Source organism: Ahaetulla prasina, chromosome 1 (genome assembly GCF_028640845.1).
Source record: "Ahaetulla prasina isolate Xishuangbanna chromosome 1, ASM2864084v1, whole genome shotgun sequence".
Classification (NCBI taxonomy): domain Eukaryota; kingdom Metazoa; phylum Chordata; class Lepidosauria; order Squamata; family Colubridae; genus Ahaetulla; species Ahaetulla prasina.
In genome coordinates, this window is record NC_080539.1 from 26,664,259 (window position 1) to 26,687,306 (window position 23,048).

General features: G+C 39.5%; 3 protein-coding genes across 8 annotated transcripts in view; 2 read left to right on the plus strand and 1 right to left on the minus strand.

Moving 5' to 3' along the window:
* The window catches only part of LOC131188875 (merlin-like), a 49,084-nt gene extending 37,435 nt beyond the window's left edge, over positions 1–11,649 (plus strand). For both annotated transcript variants that reach the window (XM_058164507.1, XM_058164506.1), the window contains exons 12-18: positions 196–318; positions 857–1,074; positions 2,344–2,449; positions 3,960–4,087; positions 5,188–5,347; positions 7,620–7,802; positions 8,800–11,649. In XM_058164507.1, coding sequence (XP_058020490.1) covers positions 196–318; positions 857–1,074; positions 2,344–2,449; positions 3,960–4,087; positions 5,188–5,347; positions 7,620–7,802; positions 8,800–8,835 — 954 coding nt within the window. In that variant the 3' untranslated portion in view covers positions 8,836–11,649. The remainder of the gene's footprint in view (positions 1–195; positions 319–856; positions 1,075–2,343; positions 2,450–3,959; positions 4,088–5,187; positions 5,348–7,619; positions 7,803–8,799) is intronic.
* Positions 10,930–20,786, minus strand: SBDS (SBDS ribosome maturation factor). The gene is made up of 5 exons (XM_058164517.1): positions 20,584–20,786; positions 18,226–18,355; positions 16,843–17,043; positions 15,015–15,179; positions 10,930–12,418 (listed from the first exon to the last, which is right to left on the minus strand). The coding sequence occupies exons 1-5, from the start codon at positions 20,709–20,711 to the stop codon at positions 12,290–12,292; spliced, it is 753 nt and encodes a 250-aa protein (XP_058020500.1). The 5' UTR covers positions 20,712–20,786; the 3' UTR covers positions 10,930–12,289.
* A 224-nt stretch (positions 20,787–21,010) lies between these two features.
* LOC131188874 (S-adenosyl-L-methionine-dependent tRNA 4-demethylwyosine synthase TYW1-like) overlaps positions 21,011–23,048 on the plus strand; it is a 35,065-nt gene continuing 33,027 nt past the window's right edge. For 2 of the 5 annotated variants that reach the window (XM_058164503.1, XM_058164504.1), the window contains exon 1: positions 22,178–22,337. In XM_058164503.1, the coding sequence (XP_058020486.1) occupies positions 22,334–22,337 (4 nt within the window). In that variant the 5' untranslated portion in view covers positions 22,178–22,333. Of the gene's footprint in view, positions 21,167–22,177; positions 22,338–22,488; positions 22,527–23,048 lie in introns of those variants that run through there. The other 3 variants (XR_009152859.1, XM_058164502.1, XM_058164505.1) reach the window with 2 other exon arrangements.

A 23,048-nucleotide genomic window follows, 5' to 3' on the forward strand; every position in this document is an offset into this window, starting at 1 on the left:
CTGCAGTTAATTTTTGGCAGATTGATTTGCAAGATGACTGAATACGGTTTTCAAAGGATAGGTTCCAGCCCCTGGGATGTTACAGTTGAAAAGTATGTAATATAAGAGGAGGACTGGAAAAACCAGAACAAAGTGAGCCTGGCTGCATTCCACTGTGCAGTTCTTGCAGATGTCCAACCTTGCTCATTCCCTCAGATGGAGCACCAGAGGCTGGCCAGGGAGAAGCAGCTGCGGGAGGAAGCCGAGCGAGCCAAAGAAGAACTGGAACGACGTCTCTTTGAGGTGGAAGATGAAGCTCGGCAAGCTAATGAGGCTCTGGTGAGCATTGCTGTGGTAATGAAGCCTAGTGGTAGGTGGTCCAAGGCAGAGGTCAGCAAGTTCTGACCAGTTCTGGAGAACCGGTAGCGGAAATTTTGAGTAGTTCAGAGAACTGGTAGTAAAAATTCTGACTGGCCCCGCCCCCATCTATTCTCTGCCTCCCGAGTCCCAGCTGATCAGGAGGAAATGGGGATTTTGCAGTAACCTTCCCCTGGAATGGGGTGGGAATGGAAACTTTGCAGTATCCTTCCTCTGTCACACCCACCAAGCCACGCCCACCAAGCCACGCCACACCCACAGAACCAGTAGTAAAAAATTTGAAACCCACCACTGGTCGAAGGGCTTCTGGTCAATTAATTGTCTCCATTTTGCACCCACTTAAAATTTTTATTTTATTTATATTTTATTATCTTATTATTTTACGTTATTTTATGTTATTATTATTATTATTTTTAAATTGATATGCCACCATCTCACTATCCAGAGAGCCTCTGGGCAGCTTACCATACGAGGTGCTTGTTTTTAAACTCTCCTCCAGCTCCGTTCAGAGGCAGCAGCGGAGTTGTTGGCTGAGAAAGCTCAGATAGCTGAGGAGGAAGCCAAGCTGTTGGCTCAGAACGCTGCCGAAGCAGAGCAGGAGCGCCATCGATTAGAGTTGGCGGCCTTGAAAACCGGCGAGGAGAAGCGACTGATGGAGCACAAGATAAGAGAGGCTGAGCTGATTGCCATGAAACTGGTGAAGGAATCCGATCGAAGGTGACACTCTGTACTAGAAACTTAGTTGGTCATTCTGCATTCGGGTGTCTTTGATGAAAAACATGTGTACAGGTGGTCCTTGATTTATATGTTTGGTCACTTAGCAACCATTTGAAATTGCAGCCTACCTGGAAAAAGGGAGTTTTGACTCTGATCCGAAGTTTCTACAGCAGTGTTCTGACCGTGTTTTATGATGGTTTTGCTGAAAACAGGAAATTAATCCCAGTTTTTAGTAAAACTATGCCATAGCAAACAATGGATTTGCTTAACAACCATGGTATTTGCTTAACAACCACTTAACAACCAAAAAAGATCATAAAATTGGGCCAGTCACATGACTGATCCATTTTATGATTGTCAGGCTCCCTATGGTCATATGTCACGGACCTGCAAGCTGCCTACAGCACTGGGGTTAATTAGTCCCAAGTTAGAAATATTCTAATATGACCTTCATGAACTATCATAGGTATAAAACCTAAATGCTTGGTTCTGATGGGATCACAAGAAAGTAAGGCCAGGAAGAGGAATGGCTGAGAAAGTAAAAGACCAATCCTTGGAGTTTATCCAGGGATAAATTGTACAGTAAAAGGAAATAAAACTGTGGGAGAAAGCAGAGGCAAACCATTTCTCTCTGCTGCCCAGAAGCAAACTCCATGGATGTGTTTGTGAAGTCATCAAGAATCAGGTTTTTTTATTTGTGACACATCTTGACTTTTTGGACTGTATCCTGCTGGCATTCTAGTTCCTGAATGTTAGAGGGATTCTTGGCACCAAAAGTGCATGCTTATATAAAAAAGTAATTTTACAATTATATTTAAAGAAGCACTTATACTTGTTTTTAATTGCCGTTAACAGTGAAACTGCATATTTAAGTTACAAATTAAAAATTTTAAATAATAGTAATTAAATCCACACATTTTAAATAGTTTTTAAATTGCACATGAATGTGGAAACAAAAGTGAATAATCACCTCTTTTCTACTAATCTCCCAATGATTTTCTTAATATTATGATTGTAATCTTTCTGTGTATAGAAAAAAAATTGTGAATTAATATGGCAAGATCCTTAATAAACTGAGGCTTAGCAGTTACCATGGTTACCTGATACCATGGATTGTCTTAGGTTTTGCTTTTGAGCCAAGAGGCAGCCACAGAAATCCCATCTATTATCAAAGTTGATTGAAGCCTATTATGCTTTCAGGGCCTTAGTTAAGGATTGTCTTTGAGAAATATGGATTGATTTGCTTATGATGATAATTTGGCTTGGCAGGGCCAAAGAAGCTGAGCATTTAAAACATGACCTACAGGAAGCCAGAGAAGCTGAAGAGAAAGCAAAGCAAAAACTTCAAGATGTCAGCAAGTTTAACTCTCCTCCTGTAAGTTTTTTTTTTAAAAATACATGATTGCTTCAGAGAGAGAATAACAATGATTTAATTTATTCCTAGGTAAAGGATAAACCTGCAATAGGTAGACTCTCTTTCCATCCACTAAAGTTGCCTGGAAGGCAGAGAATCATGGGGAATGTAGTATTCCATTAAAAATATCTCAACATCTTTTTCAACTAGAATTATGAGGCATCTTTTGAGGAAGGACTGATTAAAAAGGAAAATATTGAGTACTTGTTGTTCTCTGAGTTTGGTTGTTTGCTTGCAGACGACTTATTTCCCAACTAAGTAATATCATTGGTATTGATGTTACTTCAGGTGAAATGCTACTGGTTAAGCTACCGGTTTGGGCGAACAGGTAATAAAAAAAACCTACCAATGTATTTCCAATGTAGGATACCAAGGTATTTCCAATGATCAGCTGTGCTGCGTGATTTACATTTGCTAGAAAGCAGGAAATCCTGCTTTCTAGCGAATCTAAATCATGTGGCAGAGCTGTCCCCCCCTCGCTGTTCTACTTAACTTCAAACGGCTCCTTTTTCTGCATGAAGCGCGGGTTTGGTGAGCACTGTGCATGTGCGTGCATGCAGTGTGCGCTTGGTACACACTGTGCATTCATTCATGCAGTGTGCGCATGCAAACCAGTGGCAAGCCACAGAGGATTTCACCACTGTGTCATTTGCGATGTGGTTAGCTAGTTGGGTAATGAAATATTTGCAAGCAAACCAAGTTTAGAGAGAATAAAAAACTCCATAGTTCATTCCTGAGCTACAGATATTATCTTCTATTAAAAAGAGAAATATTTGAAGTTGCCAAACCTAGAAGGGTAAAATTATACATTCCATTCCATTGTGTTTGTAACTGATGCTTTCAGGGTAGACAATTTGTTAACTTCAGGCAAACTGAGAAGTCTGTTTGTACTAGATGGCACAGGTGGCACGTGGAGCCATATCTGTGGGCACGCGAGCGTTGCCCTAGCTCAGCTCCAGCGTGCATGTGTGTGCCAGCCAGCTGATTTTTGTGCCTTCCAAAAGTTGGGAAACGGGCTGTTTCCGGCCTCCGGGGGCGGGGGGAAGGCTTTTTTTGCCTTCTTCAGGCTTCCAGAAAGCCTCTGGAGCCTGGGGAGGGCGAAAAATGGGCTTACCAGGCCCACCGTACCATCATGTGCCAAAAGCACGGGGAGCGTGGGGGGGTGTCATGTGCACATGCACGGTGGGGCGGGGCGCACTGAATTATGGGTGTGGGCACGTGCACGACCCCCCACACACACTGTCCCCTGCTTTTGCATGCAAAAAGATTAGCCATCACTGTACTAGAACCTATCCACACAACTTCCAGTCAGATCTGCTTGGCTGTAATTATACCACCCAGTGTGTCTGTTTGTGTCACATTTTCTGCATAAATCCACAGTTGCATAGCACAATCCTATGTCTTCAAAAATCTATTCCTAAACAATATAGCATTCAATGTCATACCGTTTTGTTTTTATGGTCTTTTCTAGCATACTGTCAAATGTACTTTGTCTCCACCTGCTGACACAAGGGATACCAGTAGTGACAAAGGATTTGTAAAGATGGATTTAAGAGACATTGATCTGAAGAGGCTTTCCTTGGAGATAGAGAGAGAGAGGTAGGATTGTCTTCCTGTAGCTGAAATAAGGCCAGGCAGATTCCAGATTCAGAATATTAGTGGATGAAATGTTGTGCCCGAGTGGAATTCTTCCCACTTTGTATCTTTATTCAGAAACTTATTTTGCTTCATGTTATATATTGGCATTAGGTATTTCTGTTCAGCATAGAAACCATATTCCCAATACTAGAAATATTAGACCCCTTACTAGTTTCTGCACATCTATATGAACTCACTATCAGAACAGAAACTTTACTTAAAATAGACCAAGCTGAGGTAAAGTGGATCTTTTGGACTTTTTATCTGAAATCTGAGCAAAGGCTACTTCAGGAATAGTAGAATCTCTTTCGTTGCCACATATGGGACAATTCATTTGCATAAATTGAGGGCTATGCAGCATAAATCTTCCCCTGTTGAAAGCAAGGATGGTGTATACTTTTTATGATTTGACAATCAGAGGCCATGGACTTAGTAACAGCATCTGTGAAAACTCAAAATCTGAGTCCAAAAAGGAATGCAAACACTGCATCTAAAACATACTTTGCATGCTAAATTATGAGTATATAACTTTTTTACCTGTTAGATCCACATAGGTTATCCATCAGTAGTTTGGGAACCTCAAGTTTGAGCACTTCTCATCCCAAATAAAAGTATTCAATTTGGAAATTGTATTTGATCCCACACATGAGATCACATGTGTAAGGTACAGCTTAGCTAGGTTGCTCAATTAGATTCTCAGATCCTGAAATCTGTTCTCTTATAGTCCTGGGTACTAGTTTTTTTTCTCCGAAGACTCAGGGCGGCTTACAATGTATAAGGCAATAGTCTCATTCTATTTGTATATTTTTTTTACAAAGTCAACTTATTGCCCCCCCAACAATCTGGGTCCTCATTTTACCTACCTTATAAAGGGTGGAAGGCTGAGTCAATCTTGGGCCGGGCTCGAACCTGCAGTAATTGCAGGCTCTGTGTTCTAATAACAGGCTTCTCTACTGCCTGAGCTATCCCGGCCCTGGGTTCAGGTACTGTTTTAATTATTTTCACAGCCCATTTGATTATCTCTACTTTGTTTACTTTTTTGTTTTGTCTGTGCTTCACAGGCTAGACTACCTAGATAAGAGTAGAAAGTTTGAAGATCGGCTAAAAGAACTCAAGACTGAAATCCATGCTCTCAAATTTGAAGAGAAACACGCCGGGTTTCTTTCTCATTGGAACATAATCCTTGACTCTTTGGACCATTCATCAGAGAAGGAATACAAGGTTCTCATACAGTCAAGCATTATTTCTTTCTTAAATTTGTAACAAATGCATACAAAAACCTCATTTTAGCACTCTTTCAAGAGTCAACTAGAGGTGTCTTTCTGGCACTTGCAAGCTTGGTTTAAAAACAATGAGTTTTCTTACTAATTTGTTCCTGGATCCAGGGGTGATATGCTACCAGTTCACTCCAATTTGAGCGAACCATTAGTGAAAAAACTACTGGTTCGGTGAATCAGTAGTAAAAAAAAAAAGCTACCGATTCATCTGAACAGGTATTTCCGATGATCAGCTGTGCTGCACGATTTATATCCTGCTTTCTAGAGAATCTAAATAGCGCGGCACAGCTGTTCCCCCCCCCCTGCTGTTCTACTTATCTTCAAATGGCTCTTTTTTCCATGCAAAGCAAGCATCTGGTATGCACTGCACATGCACACATGCAGCGTGTGTTTGATGCACACTGCACATATGCATGCAGCATGCACCTGGCATACACTGTGCATGCACATACACACAGGCACACACCTGTGTGGGCAGTGAACTGGTGGCAACCAGCAGAGATTTCACCACCGCCTAGATCTATGGCTGAAATATTTAGGACTGTCATAATGATGCCAGTGATTAAGGCTATGGACAATAAAAACTGACAATAGGAATGGGTTTCACCTTTATTGAATGAAATTAATAAATACAGTCAAATAAACTACTGAATACATTTTTAAAAGTGTAAAAACTGCTGATGGTATGTGGTGTTAGAAAAGCTTTCTTTATTGAGTGATTATCTGTTTTCTCTATGGAAGGAAGCAAACTATCTTAAAAACAAATTGGTCTTAGTCATATATAGATTAAGAAAGATTTTACCAACTAACCAAACTGCTTTGACCTAAAGTACTTTAACTGAGTACAGTAGAAATTGTTTTCCACCAGATTAAGTATTTTGAAATTGTCGTCTTATTCTGTATGAACCAATTGCAGCTTTTCAGGTTTTGCTGAAAGAGGCTTTCTCAATCCCTGTATCTGATCTTTGAAGCAAGAAAGACCAGGCACTGAACTTGATAGTCTTGTGTATTTTAGCAGGAATACCAGTAAAGGATCAAAACAAGGCAGAGCCTGTGTAGCACACCTTCCTGTTTGCATATGCTCCATTCTTATTTTCTTTGTCCTTAACCTTAAGCAAAATCCCCTAAGCTCTGGGAGATCCCCACAGGATGTTTTTCTTGTCACCACTAGATTATTTTTTGATTTAGAAATTCTTTTCCTCCTTTGTTTTCATATGTCTAAGGTAATGTGGCTAAGTGAAATGTGGGGAAGACACACGATAACATTTAAACAGCTCTTCCCAACAAATGGACTTTTATTACAAAATATTTTAAAATTATTTCCAAATAGTACCAGATATATAACATAACATAACATAACATAACATAACATAACATAACATAACATAACATAACATAACATAACATAACATAACATAACATAACATAACATAACATAACATAACATAACATAACATAACATAACATAACATAACATAACATAACATAACATAACATAACATAACATAACAACAGAGTTGGAGGTCTTCTAGTCCTACCCCCTGCTCAGGTAGGAAACTCTACCCAACCCCGTCTTCCTGAGTAATGGAGGTTCCCCTAGTCTAGGATTCTGAGTCTCCCATATTTGTCCTTTCACCTACACTGCACAAATCCTGCTCCCCATTTCCTCCTCCTTCTGAAATACACAAATTTGGAGGTGGAGCTTCCATTGTCATATCTTAAGTGGCAGTTCCACCACCTAATCATCCCATCTTGTGAAATTAATCTTCTATATTCTTCTCCTGCTCCTGAATCTTTAGGTACTTACCCTTTCAGGGAGAATGACTAATAGTACAGTTGTTTCTGTAGTTTATCCCTATGAAGCTGTTTTTAGAGATGTTTCAACCTGATTGTTTTTTGAAGGTGACTCTCCAGAAGAAAACAAAAATCACTTGAATCTAATAATATGATTCTTGTATAGTCCTCACTTGATTTTATGTATTATCCAAGCCAATACAATATTCCTAATGTTAATCATGGACATTACATAATACATATTCTACTTAAATCATTAAGACTTCTGGAAATAATAATTTGTGCATTTCACACAAGAGCACTTCAGTCCTCCATAAAGGGACAATTTCCAGACCAAGGGAGTTAAATTGCTTTTTTTGGCTTTCAAAATGTTTCGTGTTATAAAACCTCAATTAATGGCTTATATACTGCTTTTTTAAAAGTCTCCCGTTTGGATGAAAACCCTTGAAGCAGACCTGTTTAATAATCTGCAACAGTCCTTTTCACCATCATGCCTGCTAAACGTGATTGAGAATACCATGCCCAGTGCAACAACAGAAAACACTTTTCCAACCCATCCCCTGGTTATCAATAACATGGAAACAGGACACCGAAAGCACATTAAGGTACCGGGCTTTGAATTTCATTTTCTGTATTCCATATTGTACAATGTCCTATCTACCAATCTTTTCCTTGGATTATGTGTCTGTATCTCGATGAAGTATTTATACAGCAGTTGTTTCTCAAGTTTTAAGTTATCCCACTGATTTGAGCTTCTGCTCTAGAAACCACACGGATGCCTTTGGATACTTGTGACTGGACACAAAGAGCTGTTATTCCTTGTTGCTTATCTTCAATGTGCCATTGAATTTGGAAGTACCATTCAGCTCCTGGGTTCAATTGACAGATCCACTCCCTATCAGTCAGTCAGTCAGTCAGTCTGTCTGTCATCTTTCTCTCACTAATTTCACATTCACCTCCAATGTGCCATTGAATTTGGAAGTACCATTCAGCTCCTGGGTTCAGTTGACAGATCCACTCCCTATCAGTCAGTCAGTCTGTCATCTTTCTCTCACTAATTTCACATTCACCTCATCTGAAGTTGACTTTTTTTCATTTAATGTCTTTTCCCAAAGAAAAATACAAGAATAATCAGTACTTTCAAAACAAGTATTAAAGGGAAAAGGAAAGGAAAATACTGAGTCAGTATGATAGCCATGCCATCAGAATTTTAAAGTCCCACAGTGAGATTTTTAACTTGATATATGGAGTTATCTTCTATCTCTGTGAGCTATTGGATGAGGGGAGATCACATAATTCCATGAAGGGTGGGAGAAAGGAAGAGGGGGAGGGAGGGACAAAGAGAGAGAGAGAGATTTGTTTCATTTACCAATCATACCTGTCATATGTGAACGTTTGGTCCATTATACAAATGGGATTTAGAAATGTGGTTTCTTCACTTCTTGGCTGTAGGAAGTGGTGAAAGATTCCATTTTATTCCTATTCTAATATTAATTTTGGATTGCTTCTTTATACCTTTTGCCTTTTTTTAAAGACACATATCATCTTTTATTCTGTATCTTTAAAATGTTTCAACCCCTCTTTTTCATACTTTTTTCTTAGGTCCAACAGCACAAAACAGATGTGATCTATATCTGAAGCAACAGAACGACCAGATATCCAACTCAGCGTAAGAATGGGAATATTTCTTTTTCATTCCTAGGAAGTGGTGCTCATATAGGTAATAGAAGCCAACCAGAGATCTAAGTCTGCAAGTCTAATACACCTTGTTATTTAATAGATCGTCTTGACAGTAACTGAACATTTCTATTGGGTTACCTGAAGATTTGTCATGCCAGTGTATGTTTGTAAGAAGAATCTTAAGAAATTCAAGCAGATCTATTCTAGTGCGTTCCCAAAGTCAGCAATTCTATTAAGTTACTTGGGAGTTAAGAACTGAGTTGTATATTCATTTAAGAATTATGAAAAACTTGCTGTTAAATTTCACTAAAAGCAATGGGATTGTATCACAATTTAACTGGATTAAGGTCCTGTACATTTAGAATTTTTCATAAAAGTGGAAATGTAAACTTATGATTGTGAATATTTTTATTTTTGTAAAGTGTTCTATAACTATTACTTTCTTGTTTTTCTATGATTAAAGGACAAAATTTTAAATGCCCAAATCGGTTTATTGAAACAGAATCAGTGGGCATGCTATATATGTCCTTAAGCTAAACCTAGGTTGGGCTTGTTCAGCTCTTTTGCTGAAAAGAGAATCTCATCCTATTCACACACTGCATTCTGAAATGTAAACGTATTTATTATTCTGGCACATAAAGAACTGCAGACAGTTTTAATTACTACAACAGGAGTTTCTTCTGAGAACACAAACTTCGGACTGTGCTGCTATTTAACTTGCATCTCATCCTACGATGAATGAGGTGGTTGTTGTTTACAAAAATAAATACAGAAATAAGTAAAGGTAACAATTAGCTTATTTTAATGTCAGTACCTAAATAAAAAGTCTTGTGTTTTAAGTTTCTTAAAATTCAAAGCAACACAAATCAACAATTTTATTCTCTTTCTGTGAGAAATGAAATGGCAGGAAAATAAGCCTAGAATGAATAAGGCTAGAAATAGGTTGTTTTCCTTAAAATGCTAGCCCAAAACAGATGATTGCTGTTGAAGGTGTTCTTCAATTACTTGATTCCAGTTGATGTGTCAACTGGCTGTTCCCAATCACAGCTGGCTCATGTCCTTTTTTCTCACAGCAGCCATGCTTTCTTGCAATATTGCGCACACACAAACTTCAAATGGCTAGGCAGAAAACCAGCCATCTGATATTCAACACAGCTGCCATTTCTACTATGGAAGTTTGTAGCACCTGGCCCAGGAGAATAAAGCCAACTTCTAAACGGAACTCATTTGGTACATGCCTTGTGACTGTCCCATTGAAGTGGCACCTGGCCTATACTTTTTCAATTCATCCTCTGTTCCTAGATTAGGTGAGAGGAGGGTTATCTTGCTGGGAGCATATTAGCAGCTATCAGACAACCTTGTATCATTTACCCCAATACTCAGAATTATAGCATTGTGGTTATCTGTGGTTCTTAGTGTCACTTTAAAAAAATAAGATACGGGAAGTCAATCTCTAAATTATGGAGGTAATGTGGGAATAATAACAGTGATGACACTGGAAAAAAGTTGATGCCTGGATGAGTTTTTAAAAAGGGAAAATATTTGTCCCTATTGCTTAGTTTCTCATATTCTGCTTAACAAAATTAAAAGCCAGTTGCAGAACTGAGTGAGGTCCTGCCACAAGGACTAAAACTGCTTTCATCGATCTGAAGACTCTCTGAATTGGTGGATAGCTTCTCCCAGCATTGATAACCTTGACCATGCTGGCTATTAAATTCTAGGAAACGTAGATACTTGGAAGGACACTTGGGCTGGAAAAATGGACTAAAATATATGGATAAAGCAGTAAGGCCTCCTGAATTTGAGCCCATATTACTTGATGGGAAGCTAAAAAAAAATGAGGTTCTGGAAGAGAAGTCAATTCTTTGCTTCGCATCTTTAAGATAGGAGAAATACAACTCAAAGATGATCCTGCTACATAGTGTCTTCCTTCTCCCTCACCATTTGCTAACGTATAATAGAGTTATCAAGAAACATAATTTTAAGTATCCATGCCACATAAGGGAGGCTATACGAAATTAGAGTGCTTAACACCAAAAAAAAAGTCTGAAGGAAGAGAAAGCAGTAAAGTTTATTCATATAAGGACAAACTTTGTGAATAGAACACCACTTTGGAGTTCTTGTTAGTCATACAGCTGAGAAATTAAATCACTGACGCACAAACTACTGAGCTTTGTGGGCTGGAGATTAGGATGATAGCTGGAAGGTGCATATTGTTAAAAAAAATAAGTCAAGGAAAGGCATCGTGGAACCATCCTCAAACCTATGCTTTGGTATCTTCCTTATAGACTATAATTGGTTTAAATTATTCATTAGAGAATTTGTTTTAAAAATCTAAGAATTTCCAAACTTAAATTTGACATTCTATAATAGAAATTATTGTGATGTTGTACATCAATATTTATAATATATATCTTTAAAGTGTCTGAGGAGGTAAAAAGTGCAGCTTTCCTCAAAGAATCCTCTTATAATTTGCACTATGAATTCCAAGGATTGTATGAAAATGACAAATACCAGGCAATGCATGTTTTGTTCTTTTTGACAACAGCCCTATTAGTTTACTCATAAGAAAGCAAACTTACTTTAGAGTTTTGGGTTGACAATGAACTGGTCTCTGTTCTTTTGGCTCACTCTTAAACATTAAATTAGTATAACAAATAATGCTAAAATATCACTGGAGCCAAACTAGTTCTTTTACTTGGATTTAAAGGTTGTTTTCTAAATTAAGTTATTGTATTTTTTTTCCCAAAATAAACTTTCTGAACAACTTCTGTTTTCAGTGTCAAGTCAGTATTTTTATAATTTCGCCTGGAGTAAAGAATTGGATCAAACTCAATAAATTCCAAGACTGACTCTGGAAAGACAGTCACTAAACTCTTCTGGTGGTCTGTAAACCACCATCCACAGAATTGAGCTATCATATAATTAGGACAATACTATTATTGCGCAGTCACTTCATTCAAAGCAACCAATGGCTGTCTATCTCATAGTTTACAAATCCTGCTGGTAAATCCAGACATTACTGTAATTGTTTTGAGGGAACCTGAGTTATTAACTCAGGATACTAATTCTGCAGTCAATCCCTTCCTTGAAGCCTTTTGCTTTTAAGGAAAGGCATTTGGCACTTAACATTAAATTGTCACTTTGCAGGTACACTCAAAACAACATAGGAGTAAACTGTAAAGTCCCTTTGTTATCGGGTAGTCTAAGGGCTAAGTGGGTTTATAAGGTACCTTTAGTTGATACCAACCATCAAAGTTTGGGGAAGGAGCAGAGGATAACTATATAAACCCTCAAATGTAAATAACTATATAAACCCTCAAATGGAAAAGAGCAAAGGTCAATCCTCAATGAGGCAACTCTAGGATGCCTTTTAATACAGTCTTTGCACGGCGACACCACAGGCACCCAATTATTCCAGGCGTTCATCACCTTCTTCCACATCTTTCAGGCTGAGAACTTCAAGGGTTCCTTTGCCTTTGGTTTCACACCTGATCAATTCATCGATCTCCCGGAAGCAGCCTGGATCCACAAGGCACACCTGCAACATTAGCACTGTATTAGACTGGAAAGGCCGTATCTTACAAAGAACTGCCCTGCTAAATAAGACCAAGGTGGACCCACCATCTTTCTTCCCAAAGTAACTTACAGGTAGACTTTGATTTATGGCAGCAATTGGGACACGATCATAAAGCTTGGTTGCATCACTTGGCAATGATAATTCCTGCCATCCCAATTGTTGTCGTTCCCATGGTCATTAGGAAAGGGAACGTCCTTTAAGTAACCAAGTCATTGGGAAAACTGGCAGAAAGTTGCAAGTCCTATGTGGCTTGCAAGTAGGTTGGTAGGCAGGTAAGTGATTGCTGTCAAGTGGGGAAAGGCAGGAGGAAAGCTTAGAGATGGGGCACAAAGGAGTGAGGGAGGCGCAGGGAGGGTCAGATTTATCCCAATGACTTGTGACTTTCCCTACCAGCTTTCCTACTGACTTTCTGGAAAAGCTGGTGTTCTGACCTAGGCTTCCCCAAAAGGCATGAAGCAGAAACCTGGTCCTGACAAAACCCCTTTTATTAAAGGAATGTGAATTCCTATTATTCACATTCAGCAAAGGCCTCGCAACCAGTCTTTCAAAGGTGAATTTATGACCACAGACCTTATCTAGCTTGGAAAGCTGCTATGTAAATATTTTCCAAATGCAGTGCTGTGCAAGGAAACAGAGCCTTGGCACAGAGTCTCTGAGATTCACGGACAGATTTTCACACTTCTGCACTGATCAACTGAATTGTTTCCTGCAAAAGTCCACTCCCCTTTTGCTCCTCTTTTATTTCCTATGGGAGGGGCCATTCATCGTCCACCTATGGCCTTTTTCCCAAGTCGATCCTTGTTCTTTAGCTGTCCCTTCATCTGGCAACTCTGTGCATATACACACTGGGAGCAGGCTCCAGCTGTTCATCTGCCTCACTAATGTCTGACTCCGAAGGCAGCTGACAGCTGGCATACGGCCCTGGCCCCCTCTCTTCCTCCAACACAGAGCCTTCATCAGAGCCTTTCCCAGACTCCAAGACTGGCCCATGTTCCTCCCCAACATTCTCACTGTCTGAATCTGCTGGCCACTGGTGGGCCACAACAGCTGGCAGAGAAGGTCACAAATGGCAATCATGCATTCATGGGGTACTGCAACTGCTTGAAAGGACAAGCCGAATGCCAAGCAGTCAGACTGCGATCACATGACTGCTGGGGTTCCGGAATGGTCAGAACCCCCAAGGACCAGTCATAACCACCATTTGTTCAGTACTGTCATAACTTCACAAGTTGCTGAACAAATGGTCGTATGTCAAGGAATACCTGTAGCTAGATGCTTGCAAGAACGAAGGTATAAAAATGATAGTCATCCCTCTATTTATTCCTATAACCTCCCTGACCATCCCTCTGCTCTTATTCTTACTACTGTAGTTCGGTGATGTTTGGCTCCAATGGGGCAAAACCATTTAACAATCTCCCTTCTCTATGGATATGCTAGATCTCCTCTTAAATCTTCTAAGTCACTTGTATGGTGATGTGGTAGCAAGTTATACAAGTAGCCCTTGTTTAGCAACCATTTGCTATTACAACACTAATGAAAAAGTAATTTTATGGCCAGTCCTTGCATGTATAAGAGCCGTGGTGGTGCAGTGGTTAGAATGCAGTATATACTGCAAGTTACTTATGCTGACTGCTGGCTGCTAGCAGTTCAATTCTCACGAGCTCAAGGTTGACTCAGCCTTCCATCCTTCTGAGGTCAGTAAAATGAGGACCCAGATGCTGAGGGAAATATGCTGACTCTGTAAACTGCTTGGAGAGGGCTGTAAAGCACCATGAAGCAGTATAAAAGTCTAAGAGCTACTGCTATAACATTTGCAGCTCTGTAAAGCAAAAGAAAGCTGCAGTAAGATCATAAGCACAGTTGTGGTTTTGCTTAGTGATTAACAACCACTTAGTTGTTAAGTAGTTACTGCTTCCATCTGTGGTCACTAAACAAGAACTACTTGCATATTATACAAATTTCCTTGTTTTTAATTTCTTGCTAGTCTCATGTCACTTCAAACTTTTGCAATGTGAGAATTAGACCATCTCTCACTGTTTTCACCATTCCATCATTAATTTCATAAAGCTGTTCTGCCTCCCACAAAAAAGGATTATAATACTGTGGATATTCTGATTTGCTCCTTTTAGAAGTTTTTATCAGCTCCAGGATATTTTTTAAATAGAATGGAGAAAGAACACTAAACTTAGCTATATTAAAAAACCCAGACTGCAGTTCACTGAAAGTCATCAAACTTTTGAATTAGAAGGAAAAGGAAGTGCAGATGGTGTCACAATAAAATCTTTGCTGCATCCCTGTCTTTTGCTTAGGTCTTAAATGCTCATATACCAAACTGCCTTATGACTGCATACTTATCCCGATGCATTTTAAAACATTAAAGCAAGAACCAATGAGATTTCCTTCATGAGCAATCATGAAAATGACTGCAGTGTAAGTATCACTCCTTATTTCTGCTCTCCAACACATTCAGTATAAATCTTCTTGTATAAAACCAAAGGCACAGTAATAGCTTTTTCCCCAAACAAAAAGACCGGGGAAAGAACACTGGGCTGCTTACAATTTCCAGCTGTTCATCAAAATCCTCACTTTCGATTACTTTGATCAGTGGCTTCAGCTTCTCTTTCAATCTCTTGCCTTCTTTCCGAGGGAGGATGAAGCGTAGCCTCATGTGTGCCCGCTCAATCTGCATCGTCTCCTTCAGCTGCTTGATGACTTCCAAAGCCTGCAGAGGAATCCAAACCAAAGCACTGATTTTTACATTGTTATCCTGCTCCGCTTGGGAAAAAAAAACTGGAAAAACTTAAAGTTTCTTCACTTCTGATTTCATACTTTTAGCCATATATGACATTTGTTCTGCTGAGAATTGTTCTGCTGAGCATATTTTTTTATATCCAATCTTCCATTCAGTCAAATGGAGCTGGTGAGAAGACCTCTTGCTTTTTCAGAAGTAAGAATTGCATTGCAAGCACGAGAGTACTTAACACAGCACTTAAGCATTGCTATAATTCATTCTACATGGGGCTGCCCTTTAAGATCATTCAGAAAGTTCAAGTGGTCCAAAAAGCTGCCGTTTGTTTGCTTGCTTAGCAATTGTGGTACACCCACATTAGACTGTCGTTAGTGGAGCTGCACCGGTTACCAGTTTGTTTCCAAGTGCAATTCAAAGTGCTGGACATTCTCTATAAAGCTCTATACGGCCTGCAGCCTAAATCTGCTCTTCTTAGATTCTGCCTAGTGAAAGCAGATGACCAGCTGAAATATCCCCTCCAATTGTGAGATGGGAAGCATTCTTCCTTTGCACCAATCTGACTTGTGAGGCAAGAGTGGATTCTACTTATGTCCTTCTAAAAGCTGGGGAGAACTTGCCTTTTTAAAAAAGAAATATGGAGATTGAATTGTCGGTGGAATCATTGGTGCCATAATATTAAGGTATTTTATATTACTTTGTCATGTTGTAGAATAGTTTTAGAGAATGCCTCCAAATGTGAATCTGCTTGGCCTTAATCCCTATTATGAGACAGGCAAAACAAGTTGGAAATAGATAATTGTCTTTCTTGCAATGATTTCAACTTTATGAAACTCTCTTCCCTTTGACACCCAAAGAGGCTTCAATTACTATCTGGCAAAGGATAGCAATACACAGTTTTGATTTTTAGATGTTGCAGGACTGTTACTGTTTTCTGTGCAGTTTCTCCACTATACCTAAGTGGTTTTACTTTCTCGTAGGTAAAGACTTAAGTTTGTAGGATGGAAATTTTTAATATTTTCCAGAATTCGTAACAGTATTTTCAGGATTTAAAAATGCTGAGTTCGAAAATATCCAGACATACAATGATTGGCATGGTACCGCTTTAAAAAGAGACATTCCAAGAAATTCTACAAAATGCAATGCACAACTAATGTTACCAATCTATGGGTTTAAGCATCCTTCAGGTATCTGCAGAAGAAAAAAAGAAGCAACTTAAAAAAACCCCCATCTTTCCTGTAGATTTGGTGACAAGTCAACTCAAGCCAGATGATCAGGTATTCCCTGTTACTTCAAATTAGTACAGGTAGCCCTCAAAGTATGATTGCAATTGGGACTGAATTTCAGGCTATAAGTCATCATGGTCCTAAAATCATGTACCCACTTAACCTGGTGTCAAGTGCTTGAAATGTGATTGCATGACCATGTATTGAGTGTGGGGCACATTTTATGATGGCCAGAAGAATTTTAGAGGCAATAAAACACCCATTCCAAACATTTCCTAATTTTCAACTCTTGTTTGAACTGCTGTTAAGTGACCAATCATAAATCGAGGACTACCTGTAAAGAGAAAAACTACAGGGTTTCCTCATGCTTATAATTTGTAGGCACAAAGTGGCCTCCTTCGGAGATCATCTACCTGCTGCTTGGTACTTTTCCCAGGCTTGACTGAATAATGTATATCCTTCATAGCTCTTTCAATAAGGATGACTGTGTAGGGTCTCTTGGTTTCTGGATTGACACATTTGTCTGCAACAATGGTTGCAATGTCACGAAACATCTGCTCCAGCTGAGTGTGGCGTTCTTTATCGGAGACCTGCAACTCCCCTTTGGCTAAGATCTGAAACAAAGAAGAGTTTATTAGGACTTGGTCTTTCCCAAATTCAGAAGATGTTTTATGCATTGTCATCAGAACTCTGATTCAGCTTTCTAGACTGTTTATGAACCTTAGAAGAATGGCTGTCCTAAACAATCCCTGCAAATTACAAAGTAGAAATACTGAGTTCCTCATATTAAGTCTCACCCTTGGTTATTACATGGAGATGCCTGTATAGTTTTGGGAGCAGTAATACAGACTGTCTTGGGCCAGTCACTTTCTTTCAGCCCTATGAAGGAGGCAATGGCAAACCACTTTTGAAAAGCCTTGTCAAGAAAACTTCAGGGGCTTTTCCAGGCTTGTCATTCTTTCAGGATTTTGTCTTCCCTACAATCTGAAACTTCCTAATACTCTCCCATCCAAGTACTAAGCAGCATTTAGCCTGTTAACGTTGGGCAATGATCCAAGGCTGAGTAAGCACTGCTATTAACAATAAATGTAAAATAAGCATTGACTGTTAACCATAAGAGCTGCTTTGCAGATGGGAGGCAAACAATTTAATTAGTAATAATATCAGCAAAGCTATGGAAGACTGAATCTTTAAATCAGAGCATAAACTGCATAACATTTTAACCTTCTCACAGAACAAGCAATATGGGATGACGCCATGAAAGAATTTTTTTTTTGCTTGAGTTCAATATTTAAAAAAGAGTCCATGTACTATAGCATTGGACTAGGACTGAAGAGCAGATAAAGCCCATTCTCAGCCATGAAAACTCCCAGGCTGATTTTGGGTCAGGTCTTATTATACTTCAGCCCAAATCACTTTAAATAGTGGTTTCAAGTACCCTAAACCAGTGGCCCCCAAACTTTTAAAGGGGAACAGGGACTGGTTCTGTAGAGAAAAGTTTTCCATGGACCGGAGGGGGCATTGTTTTATGTGCTGCTTGCATTCCACGGATGGGGCTTCGCTTGTTTCCGCGGCCCATGCTGTGGCCCTGTGTTGGCATGCTGTGGCCCGGTACTGGGCAACAGACCAGGGGTTGGGGACCCCTGCCCTGAACACTGACCCAAGGTTGACCTAAACACATAAAGGATTTATACTTCTACTATCTATTTTTTCTGATATATTATTTGAATTGCCTTTAAAAAGTTGAAGATGAAATTAGACAAAAAACATTACTTTCGTACAATTTCAATACTTACTGTTTTGCAGATTTCCGTCTGATCATCTGTGCCAAAAGCTTTGACAAGGTCTTCCTTCTTTGCCACTTGACCTTTGGAGACATTCACAAACACTGTATGTGTCTGCAATACTTCATCAAGGTCCTTTTCACTAGAAAATTAATTTTACTTGTTAAGCACATCCTAAACAATGCATGCAAACAACCAAAATATTAAGATAGTCTTGTTTAACCTATATTGATTACTGCTCTTTGATTCTATTACTATGGCAGGGGAATCAAATTAAACTGCTACATTCCATAAGCAGCTTGTAATCAGCTAAACATATTAATTAAAGAAAGCAATACTAGTCCAAAGGCAAAGTCCTATCTGCTATTTATCAGTAAACAGGTAGCCATCCAATAATATTGACTCAGTACTTATTTAGTGGGGTTGTGCCTCCATTGAAAGAGGTGATTGTAACTTGCAGCTCCTGTTCAAGCAGCAGGTTGAAGCTATGGTTTTAGTGGCTTCACCCAAATTTGGTTAAGTGCTGCAGCTTCAACACTACTTAAACCAAGATGCCCTGAAGGCAGTATCTCATGTACTGATCATTGGGCTACATGAGAATGAATTCAAAGCTACATATTGTGAGACTGCCTTGTCAGTATACCATACTGTACTGGTTGCTAGTTTCCATTCTAACCACTGAGCTGCAGTGGTGCAATGGTTAGAATGCAATATTGCAGACTAACTCTGCCGATTGTCAGCAGTTTGATTCTGACTGGCTCAAGGTTGACTCAGCCTTTCATCCTTCATGGCAAGTAAAATGAGGACCCAAATTGTTGGGGGCAATATGCTGACTCTGTAAACTACTTAGAGAGGGCTGTAAAGCACTGTGAAGGGATATATAAGTCTAAGTCCAGACCTAATTAAAAATGCTGATTATTTCCTTTAAAGTCATATGAGGCAATGTCTTTTCAAAACCAAATCTACCCATTGAATTTTCCAAGGACCTCTTGAAAATTCTTGCCCTGGGGTACAGGCTAAATGTTACAAGGCAATAAATACATTGCACAGTTTTATCTTTTTTGGTTTGCAATGCAAACAGGGGAATAGAAACTTAAATTAATTTAAACAAAAGTTTACATTATTCTTCACTTGGGAGTGAGTTCTATGTCATAAAGTTCTTTATCATAACTGTCAGAAGGATGACAATTTTGAAAAGGGTACGTTCATATAACTAAGGCAAATTATTTAAAGAGTTGCACATTGTATAAAACTAGAACAAAACATGGTTAAGGCAAAGCACCTTCACCCTATTTTGTTTCCTATGTTAATCATTTATTTACTTTGTGCTGCATTCCTTATATCATCCAGTTCTGAAAGAAACTATTTTGAAATTATCATTTTCCCCAGTTTCTATCACATATATGGGGATGTGGGGAAGACTTGGGACAACTCCAGCTGTTTTGTTCTCGAATACTCACAGTACATGTGACTGTGTGGTGAAACAAGATCAGAAAGGAAGTGCAGAAGGCTTAAATTTGCCTACACCATTTGCAGTGGCTCGATGGTGTTTTATTCTTTACTTTATTTTTATAACACAATTAAATGAGCAGGATATTTTCACCACTAACTGATAAACAGGAAGCAGTGTATGAGCCCTTTGTTTGCTGGCGAGCTGTAAAACTCCCAAGAATACATATAATAAATTCTGCCCATTTTCAGTTGAAGGGAGGTTCATGAAACTTCTATATTTAGGTAATGATATGTAACAATTTGTCTCTCTAATCTAAGAGCTCAAAATAATGAAGGTTCATTGCTTAGTGACTGAAATCTGTTCTGAAAGACGATTCTGTTTGGTGTAACTGGGGCAGCCCTTGGTTAGTGCCAAAAGAAATAGGATATAAATTTATCTCAAGCTTTAGAAGCATTTTGTTTAATGTCAATGAGATGGGCAGCTATATAAATTGAAATAATACTTAACGTTGATTTTATTCTACACTATGCCCTTCTGATCTATTTCCTTATTCTTTATCATACTACTCTGTGTTTATGTTGTTCCAGGAACTGCGGTTAGCAGACACTACTTAACTAAATAAGATCAATACAGAAGTGTAAATACTGTAGTTGATTTATAACAGAAACGTGGTTAGAGTTTAAAGCCCTAAAATTTCCACATGCTTAAAAGTAAATATTACTAATTAAAAATTAGCCAAGCTGCTAATTTAGAGGAGTTGCAAAATTGGGTGGGGGGGACCAACCCTGGATTTATTGACTGATTATTTATTTATGCTAGTCTGCTAGTTTACTCTGTGTAAACTCGGGCTTTGTTAAATGTCAGCGGACAGGACAGGAGTTTTCTGTTGCTCTCCCTGCGGCCCCAGCCCCACTCACGCGCCGGTCCGCCAGCCCATGACTTTGTTCCGGTAACAGGCAATCTCAAAACGCTTCCCCGCCCGCCGGATCCGCACGACGGCCACATTGGTCAGGCGAATCTGGTTAGTCGGCGTGAAGATCGCCATGACACTCCAAGTATCAGCCGCCGCGGGACAGGACACAGGCCAACAGCTGAGCCTCTTTCGCAAGCTCCGTTGTGACGACACACGTGCCCAAAATCTCGCGAGAACCGTCTCTCCAAAAGTCCGTCCTTCACTTACTCGGGTAGGAAACCAATCCCGAGGACTAACGATTCCTAGTTGAAAAGTGACCTCTCGGGGGTGTGAGAGGGTTTACCACTAGGGACCGCTTAAAAAAAACAAAACAAAACAAAACCCCGAGGTGTACAGATCTGACTCCTTTTTTGTGGAGGTTTGATCAAAAAAATGCAAGTAGCGCAAATTGTTTTTAGGTTTTTTTAAAAAACAAAACAAAAATAAATAGCTAGCCCGGTTCCTTAGGAAGAACTGTCTTCAAATCCTTGAACTGATAATCTTGGACTTTTTTTAAATTTATTTGTCAATCATATATAAGATAACAGGTAAAAGTATAAACATAATTTGGATACATGAAAAGAATAAGTAAAAAGGAATATGAGGACAGGGACGGTAGGCACGCAGGTGCACTTATGCATGCTCCTTACAGACTTCTTAGGAATGGGGTGAGGTCAACAGTAGACAGTTTAAGCTTAAAGTTTTGGGAGACTACAGAGTCAGGTAGTGCATTCCAGGCATTGACCACTCTTGTTACTGAAGTCATATTTTCTGCAATCGAGTTTGTATCGGTTTACCTTGAGTTTGTATCTATTATTTGCTCGTGTATTGTTGTGGTTGAAGCTGAAGTAGTCATTGACAGGTAGGAAGGACATTGTGGAAGACTTGTCGCTGTGCACACCCATATAATCGTATTTAAACATGGTTTTGTTTAAATTGTGCCGGATCCTATCTGGGTCGGTCACCGGGACTAGAGGTTTAGTTTTCCTGCCGGAGGCCCACACTCTGCTAGAGAGACGTTCCCTGAGGATGGGCTCCAGCATGAGTCCGAAAGCTTGGAAAACTAAACCTCTGGTCCGGGTGATCGACCCAGATCGGATCCTGCAACATTATCGTGGGAAAACGTACATTCGCCTTCATTCCAGTTTAAATTGTTTCAATGTACTAGCCAGTTGTGGTTTGTTTATACCCCGCTCCCCCAGACCCAGAAGGCTCTTTAATCACTTCAGTGGATGATTGATTGACATAACGAACTCCAAACCTAACCAACCGTGTCTTTTAAACCCATCCATGGCTCAATGTCTCTCCCCCCCCCCCCATTCCAATGCGAAGCATTTAGGATCCGTGTTATTTAAATACATAGATTTTCGAATCTCCTCTCAAACTCTCCGATACGCTCGATTCTGGAAGCGGAAGATGCTTCTTTATTTCTTGATTAAAAGCGCGCACGCTTCGGAGGGGGAGAGTTTTGCAGCGATCACCGGTGCTGGCGGGGAGTAGGTGGGTGGGTGGACGGGGAATTTCTCTTCAGCCACTGAGAGGTTAATGTCCTCTTCCCAGCATGCTGGGGGTGGAAGGTGCAAAATGGCTGCGCCTGCGAGCTCGTGGGGAGACTGATGGGGCTGCTTGGGAATGACCCCCACCTCCTTCGATCCCGAGAGAACCAGAAAAATATCGTTGGGTAGGATTGGGAATTACTGCTTGGGAGGGAAGACATGGGTAAGTACTTGGAGGCGAAAAAAACTCACTTAATTGTGAAAGGAGCCTTATATTGGGCTTAGATGCGGTTTATTCTCCAGAAAGCATGCAAAGGTTTTTGGCAAGCGACGGATCCTTGAACCTTTGGAGTATTTTATTCACACGGAAGTCCTGGAGGTCGCTGCAGATGCAGGGTCTAAAAAGTCACGGGTTTGTATGATTTCCATAGAAAATAAACGAATAAATAAAAAATTTACTTGGAAGCTAGGTTGGGCAAGGGCAGCTGTCGAAAGTTTCCTATGAAAATAAATAGAATAGAATAGAATAGAATTATTTATTGGCCAAGTGTGATTGGGCACACAAGGAATTTGTCTTGGTGCATATGCTCTCAGTGTACATAAAAGAAAAGATACGGTCATCAAGGTACAACATTTACAACACAAATGATGGTCAATATATCAATATAAATCATAAGGATTGCCAGCAAAAAAGTTACAGTCATACAGTCATAAGTGGAAAGAGATTGGTGATGGGAACGATGAGAAGATTAATAGTAGTGCAGATTTAGTAAATAGGACGATTTTGCAAGGTTTACTTAGACATTACCTGAAATTTAAGAAAAAGGATTTCGTGACACTTATGCACAAGTATTCACTCGTGATTGCATAGACCGTATACTGCCCATCTCAAAATTTATTGGCTCTTCTTTGATTAGGAAATACTAATTTATAA